General features: G+C 33.6%; 1 protein-coding gene across 2 annotated transcripts in view; it reads left to right on the top strand.

Moving 5' to 3' along the window:
• The first annotated feature begins 3,021 nt into the window (after positions 1-3,021).
• LOC107014320 (plastid division protein CDP1, chloroplastic) overlaps positions 3,022-10,345 on the top strand; it is an 8,933-nt gene continuing 1,609 nt past the window's right edge. Inside the window, exons 1-11 of one of the 2 annotated variants that reach the window (XM_015214177.2) lie at positions 3,022-3,178; positions 3,307-3,777; positions 6,717-6,830; positions 6,909-7,046; positions 7,138-7,242; positions 7,338-7,460; positions 7,864-8,232; positions 8,449-8,544; positions 8,630-8,749; positions 9,126-9,191; positions 9,272-10,054. In XM_015214177.2, the coding sequence (XP_015069663.1) occupies positions 3,469-3,777; positions 6,717-6,830; positions 6,909-7,046; positions 7,138-7,242; positions 7,338-7,460; positions 7,864-8,232; positions 8,449-8,544; positions 8,630-8,749; positions 9,126-9,191; positions 9,272-10,054 (2,223 nt within the window). In that variant the 5' untranslated portion in view covers positions 3,022-3,178; positions 3,307-3,468. Of the gene's footprint in view, positions 3,179-3,300; positions 3,778-6,716; positions 6,831-6,908; positions 7,047-7,137; positions 7,243-7,337; positions 7,461-7,863; positions 8,233-8,448; positions 8,545-8,629; positions 8,750-9,125; positions 9,192-9,271; positions 10,055-10,345 lie in introns of both variants that reach the window. The other variant, XM_015214176.2, reaches the window with a different exon arrangement.

Genomic DNA, 10,345 nt, shown 5'->3' with positions numbered 1-10,345 from the left:
CGTGGATCCCAACTCAATAAAGTTGGGCGAAACTATAGTTACGAATTAAAACCTGAACCTTCTAAACAAAAGCTATGATATTTAATATGGTTTAATGTACAATATTTACTTAAATTTAAGTTTACATATGCCATCTAGGTTTGAATATTTTAATGCTATCTTGGTGTGCGAAATTATTTATTGCCCATAATGCTTAAAATTAATAGTTGATTTTCGCCTATGAACGTAATTTTTTTAAAAAAATAACACGAAGCTTTGCTATTGTTTGGAATAAACCTTCAAATATGGTTATGCATTTAATTACTGAAACAAATATAGTCCAAATTATTTTATGGGGTAAGATATAATGATTTCTCCTTCTAATGAAAGCCTTATACCATTTCGATGCAGTCTTAATATTTAAGGTTGTAGTCCGTGTTAAGAATAAAGTTTATGCTTTAATTAAGTTTGAACGGTCTATTATGAGCCTATTTATAGATTGTCCAAAATAATTTATAAAAGGCTCGCTAAGATTTATTTGATTAATTTAGTTTAATAAGTAGACCAATTTAGGGCCAAAGAAAGTTAATATTTATGCCTTGAGCTATAAGCAAATTTAATCTTAATGTGTTTAATATGCTTCTTACCTTAAACAATAATCAAGATACGTGTTGTAAGTTACATACTCACTCGTTTTCTAATTACTTATCGATTTTTCTTTTTTTATTTATTTTTAATTACTTGTCTATTTTGACAAATCAAGAAAAGACAATTTATTTTTACCTATTATACCATCAATTAATTACTTGAAAAATGTAAAACTTCTTAAAAACTGAAATTTTTTATTTATTCACTTCATAATTAATAGGGATAAAATGGTAAATTTACTATGTCAATATTAAGAAAAAATCTTTTTGGCCAAAATGATATTTTACTTATGTTATTTTTATCTTCTTGAACATTTTTATCCTTTAACTTTAATACTTTTAACTTAAAAATTGAAAGATCAGTTTATTCTGAGCAAATTTTTCGGTCATTTATTTAGCATTACCCCATAATTGATTTATTAATAGATGTGTCAATTATTAAAAATGAATAAGTAATTAGGGAATTAATTTGTTAATCGTCAAGTGATCAAACTAGAATGTCTAATATACACACATACTACATTTGTGTTTAATTTATGCATGTACTAAGATTTATAGTTTGTATAAGTCATTAAATAGCCAAAGTAGAATATGAAACATCAATATGATAAAATAATTTTATATATATTCATTTTACGTATATATTTATGTTCATAGTTTGTTAGTCATCAAATTGATCAAATTAAAATATTTATATTTTGTACATATATGAAATATTTTATACATGTATGCATGCTTATATAATTTGCTAGTCATTAAAGTGGATAAACTAGAATGATTAAATCAATGCACATATATATAATGGGCATAATATATATATTGGACTCTAAACTTGACTTCAAATTTTAACTTTGACCTCCAATTTTCATAATGCACAAATAAACACTTTAACTGTTCAATTTTTAAATAAATAAACACACGAGTCCTACATGACACAATACACGTAGGACACTACGTAGGACAAAAAATGACATGTAGGACATGTGTGTCTATTTGTTCAACTTTATACAAGATTAAGTGTCTACTTGTGTACACCTAAAGTTGAAGGACATAAATGTAATTCAAAACCAAGTTAGAGGGTACATTAATGTATTATGCCCATATAATGTAATGCATGAATATTATGCATACACACAATAACCTAATTATAATATTTATTTCATACATGTATTTACGTTCATTTATTTTATTATTTTTGTGTGCGTTCTCAAATGTTCATTATATAAATTAATTAACCATTTAAAATATGTTATGTGTGTTATTATCCACATTAGGCTGATGCAAATCTAGGTAGTATCAAGAATTTTAGTATAGACTATCTTGAATATGGAAGTTTTCAATTACTCATCAAGAGCTCAAAGTGCCATGAAAGATACATTAAAAAAGAGATTTTAAAGTTCATAATATGCCCACATGAATTTACGAGATAAGTAATGACAAAACACAAATGTGATCAAGGACTTAATAATTTGATCATTTTTATAACTTGACTATTTTTGCAAGATTAGTACAAATAGTCCTTAATTAAGTCTTCATAGTAGGGTTAAACTAAGTTTGAAGATAGAGAAATACTCTTTCTGTGAATTTATAGAAGGATTCCCTAGTATCTCTTCAACGAATCTCTCTCGAATATTTTAAGCAATAATTTTCATATATATGTTTATTTTTCTACCCTTTATATTGAAATTGAATCAAACAATTAATGCATTTTAATTGTTAGATTATATTTTCTTTTCTTCTAAAGTCTATTCATCCTTAATTTTTATTCCTTAATAATCACATCTTTGTCATCTTGTTTATTAATTTGATTGTGATTTAATTTATTGCTCTTACATGGAGAATCATATCATAGTATCAAGTCTCAACAAGCCATAAACCTCATGTATGTTTCAATTGAGAATGATATCTATAATTAAAGATTTTAAAATATTCTATATGGTTAATTTATGTATATAATGACATTAAGATTGCACGTAGCTTCTTTTTTTTTTTAATTTTGAACAAGAAATATCTGAAAGAACAATTTGTCAAATATTCAGATACTCAATTATAATAAATTATAGTTTAAGTGTATGAAATTTATTAATAAGTTTAAGAACTTCGATATATTAATGCTAAACATTAAGTACACGATAAACTCTTCTTTAATCGGAAATTTTAAAGTTAAAACTGGAAAATTAGAATCGTTCAAGTTGTGTTTGTACAAAATCCGCCAATTTTTGGTACTAATAAATACTTAAAAATTAAAATTTAATTTAATCAAATTTTATAATCAAACAAATATTTAAATATATATTTTCAGAATCCGATGTAGGAAAATAGTCAAACCCCATTTACATATAGCCCATTGGGCCAATATTTGTTAGGACAGTTCCAGAGTCCAAACTTTAGTAGAATCACATAAACACCACTGCCCAGATTTTCCCATTTCCATTTCCATTTCCATTTCCATCTTGTTATACAAATTTCTTTCACATGTTAATCACAAAAAGGGGCATAAAGCATTAAAGCAACGGTAATCCTAACGAATCTTTCATTCCAAATACTGCAAGGTATATAACCCAATCTTTTACATCCTCAAGCAAGCTCAACTTGTTCAATTAACAAAGGAATTCATACTGATTTTTCTAGATTGATGATGGATTCACTCTCTTTGTCTCACTTTTTTTTGAAGTTTTAGTAGCAGAGATAGCACTGCAATCAGTGGTCAGCCCTACATTTCTTCCTTTGAGAGTCATCTGCTTTGATGTGAAATGATGGTCAATTGTATTTGCAATGTTGATTTTGGTGATTTATGAGTAATGCCACAAAAAAATTTCTGCATAAACAGCATTGATTGTATATGACGGCAGTATTCTATCAAGTGCCAAGTGCACTTTACTTTTGTAGCAATGAAAATGACCTAGACAAGGTGTTTTTCTACAATGCTGCTTTAGATGTTCCAATCAGAGGTAAAAACGATAAGAAATGGGGGAAATTCAGAGCTAGGGTTACGGTTGGTCGGTGCGGCTCCAGGAAGAAAGTTAATCGCCGGTGGAGATTGTATGCTACTGACACTCGCGTTTTGGAAAGCGGCACGGTGGATAGGAGTAATGCTAATTCTCAGCTTCCCATAGTTCCCTCTATTGAAATCCCAGTCACTTGCTACCAGGTGCCGCTTCTAGTAGCATTATTTATAGTAAAATGACTTTGATTTCCTGCTTTATCTGTTTTGAAAATATTTGGAGAAAGCTATGCAAGTATGATTTCTGTAATTTTTGTAGAAAAGAGCTAGTGTTGACATTTCTGTAGCACTTTGAAGGTAGCGATATGCTCTCAAATTAATTGCTCCACTGATATCTAAGTTCAAGATTTCCAAAGTCATTGTGCAATTTGCATAATGTTAGAAACAAATGGAAGCTGTACTAGTCATGCTTGTACTAATTGATAGAAGATACCTGGTGCAAATAGACTGTAGTTCAATTACTTACATCTCAGAGAAACAAAATGGATGCCTAAATGAATGGGTCAGAAAACTAGATTTTAACTATTGTTTTGGTTCTTGGAAAGTTCACTATTTTCCTTTTATGTTTTTGCATGCACGTATGGGATAACTTGTGTGGTTCTATATCATTTGACTTTTGGTTTCCATTTTCTGGGAAAACTAGTACTTTATACCGCGGAAACACCTTACATGACCAATGATAGAATTTCTTATGATACACTCACAAATGTTTAGGGTTAGTGAATGAAATAATATAAGTAACAAATATATGTAGCTTACTCTGGAAGCTAGATTAAAATAAATTGATAAGAAAATCACGTCTCATTGAATTAAATAACTTCCTGACATTACCATTTTTAACTCAACTGTACTAGTAATGCTTAAATTGTTGGAATAATTTCTCATGGATAGCTGTCAAGTTATGCATTTGAAATTCATGAGTTTCAGAACTGTCACGCAATGAAATCTTTGAGAAATGAATCCAGCTAACTTGCCGTGAAACATCATGCTGCATGCTTGCTGTGCACACTTGTGTTAATGGTAAAAAAGATGGACCCATGCAGTTATTATTGTTAGTGACAAGAAAGGGTGGCTTTGTTGATTTATTCCAGCAAATATGCTAATCTTTTTTGATAAAGTAATTAAATGATATTAGAAAGCATCAAGAAGATGCGAAGTTACAAAAGCACCTTGTGCAAAAAAGCTGCTCCAAACAGAAAATATGGAGCTAGCTTGGCAAAAACTTGTGAAACAGTCAATAGGGAACCCTGCTACTCTACTGTACTAGAGATAGGGAACTAACAAAATCCGAAAGGTTATCCACACTGTTTACATTGGCATAAAAGTGCCAGCTAAATAAACTAACTAGACATTGGGCTTTAAGAGTGCATAAAGAGGTTGATATTCCATTAAAGCATCTGTTGTTTCTCTTTTTCCATATGCTCCAAAAAATGGCTGCTGGGATCATTCTCAATATGCTAATCTTTATTATGTAGTGATTATATAATTTTTTGCAACTTGTTTCTGCTAACATTCCCTTGCAAGTTTAGCCCCTATAAGAAGAATGGAATTGAAGTTAGACTAGACGTGATTGCAATATCTACGTCCAAATGCCAGTGGTCCATAAGTTCCCCAATGTGCTGATTGGTGGTGATCAATGGTGTTGAAATGAGAGTAGGTAGGCTTGAACCACATGGAGAAGAAGCTGTCTCGAACATCTATAGTTTCTGAAAATGTATGCGGATTTAGTGGCGAACAAAATACTTTCTTTTAATGACCTAGCGGAGAACAAGATACTATATAAAGAAAAGGATCTACGTAAGCGATAACAACTAATTGGCTAAGGTTTAGTAGTTGTTGATCCACATACATACATTAGGTAAGGTGCTTGTCATGATTCTGTTTAGTTCGGTTAGAGATTTGTATGTTAGTGAGGAAATAAACATGAGATTTTGAGAATCTCTAGTTTAAGAAAACCGTTTTGTCATAAATGACAAGTTATCAGACATCGGAAAGAAACACAATCAATGGATTTCTTCGGGACATTTCCCACTGAGCGATTTATATGAATCATCAATTTTCCTTTCATTGAGTTCCTCCCTAATTTTTTCTCCATTTGATTGATTATGGCGAAGGCTTCGTATCTATCAATTCAATCAAATAGAGCAGAATGGATGTAGAAACTTAATACCTAACTGTAACTAGTTTGGAGTTGAAGCATAGTTGTTATATATTGAGCCATACCTTCATTAGTATGGTGACCCCAAACATCCATTCTGAATCGTAATTATCAGTTATAAATCTTAGTGCCCCTTTTAAAAAATAGAAAAATTAAAATAGTACATTTTCTTTATAAAAGAATTAGTACTCCCTTTGTCCCATTGTGGCATCTTTCTATACTTGTAAATGTAACTTTAGACTTACCATTATACCCTTAATGAGGTGAGCTTGTTTTAAACCACAAGTTCCAAAAATCTTTTTTCTTAAATTCTATGCCCAGTCAAACACTGCCATGTAAATTGGACGGAGGAGGTATGTCTTTTTGGTTTAACATTTAAAACTTAGTGGCCACGTGTTAAAAAAAGGGTTTATAATATCCAAATACTACACAAATGCATTGAAGAGAGGGTTTGAATATAGGTCAACTATATAGAGTAAGTATATTTCATTATTACTTGTCTCTGTTCTACACATTCCATATTCCATACTTCGCATGCAGGAAGCCTTCTAAAAAAAAAGTTCTAAGTTTCTTGAAGGAAAAAATGAGGCCGTATACAATACAAAGTATAGGATAAACAATGCAAACAATATGGAGATACTGTACCTATGGACTATTTATGTCAGTGAGAGGAGCATGGATCCTTTTATAGTTATTTGCACCTTCTTGGATGCTACATTATAGATAAAACAATCTCTTCTCTTTTTATTTACTTTTAATGTGCTTTTCCTTACTGGGCCAGTGCTTTCAAGTGGGAATATAATTGTTGTGTACTAAGTCTAGCAAAATTGATTTGATGTCCAAGAAAGTGGTACTAAAGCTAGAGGTAAGGGGAGGAAGGACATTTCTATTTCCAAGAAATGATCCTCAATTTTGTATAAACTTGCAGATCATCGGTGTCTCAGACCGAGCTGAGAAGGATGAAATTGTTAAGTCGGTAATGCATCTCAAGAATGCTGAGATTGAAGATGGATACACCATGGATGCTGTTGTTTCTCGCCAGGTGGTAGCTGCAGTCCTACATATTCATCTTTCTTATAGAGGTTATCCTGTATTCTCATGCTTGGCTACATGTTTTCAGAATCTTTTAATGGATGTGAGGGATAAGCTTTTGTTTGAGCCAGAATATGCCGGAAATATAAAAGAAAGGGTTCCACCAAGGTCTTCTCTTAGAATACCATGGGCTTGGTTATCTAGTGCTCTTTGTCTTCTTCAAGAGGTAAGATACAATACACTATTGAGCAAGCGGATTACTTTCTTTGCAAGTTTGTGCGAAAATGATTATTTAAAATGTTAACATATTCATTCAGGTTGGGGAAGAGAAGCTTGTGCTAAATATTGGACAAAAAGCTCTTCAACATCCAGATTCTAAGCCTTATGTTCATGATATTCTTTTGTCCATGGCACTTGCTGAGGTTAGGCAAAGAGAGAAAATATCATAACTCTATGCTGTCTTTTTCTTGGGATCTGTGTTATGCTTGGGTTTCTTATTCTAGGTGCTTTCTTGAAGTGTGCAATTGCAAAAGTTGGATTTGAGAAGAACAGAATTTCACAAGGATTTGAAGCTCTTGCTCGTGCTCAATGTCTTTTAAGGAGCAAAGTTTCTCTTGGGAAGATGACATTATTATCTCAGGTTAGCTTGTCTTAGTTCTGCTGTCATATCCAGAGTTTATTTTGTGAAGGCGAAAATGTATTTTTTCTTCATCTTATTTTTCATTTTACATGTAAATGCCGTAGTTTAGATATTTAAGGGCTAAGGCTGTGCTATGTGAATGTGCATCAATTTTTTTTGCATCCATCTCATCATCAGTAGAGTTCTTTATCATTATAATAGTAATTGCAGTAGACTAAAAATCTAGCATGAGTTAAATATAGAAGATTCTCTCTGTAAAAATGTGTAGCTATGATGTTATGTCTATAGTTGGAGACTTGGAAGTTTTGTTGGTGTTTTCAGTCTCTGCAACATTTAGTGCAAATACTTCTCTGCTGTGCTGTTTCTTGTTTCTCATTGGGATTATATTTTACCTTGCGCTTAGATAGAAGAATCGTTGGAAGAGCTCGCCCCTGCCTGCACCTTGGAGTTATTAGGCCTGCCTCGTACACCTGAAAATGCTGAGCGGAGGTTAGGAGCCATTGCAGCATTACGTGAATTGCTCAGACAGGGCCTTGACGTAGAAGCTTCCTGCCAAGTTCAGGATTGGCAATGCTTCTTAAATCAAGCTCTTAACAAGCTTATGGCTTCGGAGATTGTTGAACTCCTTCAGTGGGATAATTTGGCTCTCACAAGGAAGAACAAAAAGTCCATTGAGTCACAAAACCAAAGAGTTGTAATTGATTTCAACTGTTTCTACGTGGTTTTATTAGCTCATATTGCCCTAGGATTTTCCAGCAAGCAGATTGATCTGGTAATTACGACGTTGGTCTATTCTTTGTACTTTGATTTTCACTTGCTGAAGTTGACCGCAATAAAGTGTTTTGACTCTATTAAGATATAAGGTTGAATTGCATCAACTCTGTGTGTGTAACACAATTCCAATATCTTAGCTAGATGTTTTACCTGAGAATGCCAGGATTCCGGATGCAGTAACATGTTGACAAAAAATTTCAATTGTTTATTGCAGATTAACAAATCCAAAATAATTTGTGAGTGTTTGATTGCTTCAGAAGGAGTTGATTTGAAATTTGAGGAAGCCTTCTTGTTGTTCCTTCTTGGGCAGGTGAATCTGTAATTTCCTCTTTCACTGGCTATGTATTTCCTTTCCCTTGAGTGTTTATTGAGAAAAGTAAATTTTGTTAATACAGGGTGATGAAGCTGCAGCTACTGAAAAGCTTCGGCAGCTTGAGCTGAACTCAGATACAGCTTCACGTAATTTAGCATCGGTCAAAGAAACGAAAGATGTTTCAACTGTATCAAAACCACTGGTATGTATTGCTTTACATGCTGTTAATCAGTCTCTGAAACTATGTGGTTCATATAGGCTGGTTTCCTGGTTTCTCCCTCTGCATTTATTTCATTTTATATTCTCTAGAGGTCATTACTTTTTTCTCTTTTAAAAATATAAATGCACTTCTCCGTGACCCTAACTCCTCAGCACCAATTTATAGTTGTTGACATGTTGTTGCTCTTTTGCAGAGTCCACCTTTCTGTAAACAAAACTAGGATTTTCTGACCATAGATAATGCTATAAGCAAAACTAGTTTCTATTCTTTTATCTAAGGGTGATGTTTCTATCTGGGATAAGTCTTTGGTTGAGTTGAAGTCAAATGTTTCTCAACATAACATCTTGTGGCTTTCCAGGAGACCTGGTTGAAGGATGCTGTGCTTGGCTTGTTCCCTGATACGAGGGATTGTTCTCCGTCATTAGTGAGTCATGTTACGAAATGTTTTGATTCAAAAAGTACCTCATTGTAGAGAGCTAAACTAACTCTAAAGATTTGCAACAGGTAAACTTCTTTCGCGGCGAGAAACGACCTTTCGTGAGCAAGGGAAATAAAAGAGGTCTGCAGACTGCATCTCAAATTAGTCATAGGCCACTTGCACCTGCTATTGCACGGGACCAAAGAGCTACAGATGAACCACTTCCGTATGGTGATACTTCACGGCATCTCGGCTCAGCTGTAAAGCAGTTAGCTCCACCTAATTTACAAGCTCAATTGACCGTGGATAAGGTCAATGTGGGCAATGCTTCTGGGATGCCATCTGTTCAGTTGAAAAGAAATTTGGGTGCTGGACGTAAGGTTTGGGAAATTTGGTTGGGCCTGAATAGCATAGTTGAGAAGATAATTTTTGTTGTGTCAGTTGGATGCGTCATCTTTGTTTCCTTCAAGCTAATGAACATGCAGTTGTGGAGAATGAAAAATGGATCTGGTTGGTGGCTAAATACGCCAAGGATGACAAGCTCCCATTCCTGGAAAACGGATTTTCCTCAAGATCCTAGTTATAGGCAGCCAAGCAATAGGAGAAGTGGCATCACTGAGAAGTTGAAGAAGTTGCTTCCAAAGTTCACAATGCAGATAGGCGAGCACCCACAAGCTTCTGGTCTCCAAAATTCTTTCTTTGCTGCTGGTCTATCACCTTCCGCAACAGCAGCTTACAAGACACCAATGCCTATAGAAGAAGCTGAGACCCTTATCAAGAAATGGCAAACCATTAAGGCAGAAGCACTAGGGCCTGACCATAATATTGATGGTCTCTTTGATGTTCTTGATGAGCCGATGCTTGTTCAGGTTAGCTGCATTGCTTATAAATGCGTGATGTGCCTATAGGTATTGCTGGAAATTGTGGTGTTCAACATCAATTATTTTACCAACATATATGCATTATAAACCCCATTTGCATGCCATAAGATTACATGTTCACTTGTAGCACCAATGATACTTGGACTTAAAAAAAAGTTAAAATATTGAATTTCAGGTTGTCAAACATGATTTTCTTATCGTATGAGCTCACATTGAGATAGTTGGCTTAAGTACCCTCCACCTCCAACACCAACGAGCAAAAGAGAGGTGGGGGGGGGG

The sequence above is a fragment of the Solanum pennellii genome, chromosome 3 (assembly GCF_001406875.1).
Source record: "Solanum pennellii chromosome 3, SPENNV200".
Taxonomy (NCBI): domain Eukaryota; kingdom Viridiplantae; phylum Streptophyta; class Magnoliopsida; order Solanales; family Solanaceae; genus Solanum; species Solanum pennellii.
This window is presented reverse-complemented; position numbering and strand designations above follow the sequence as displayed.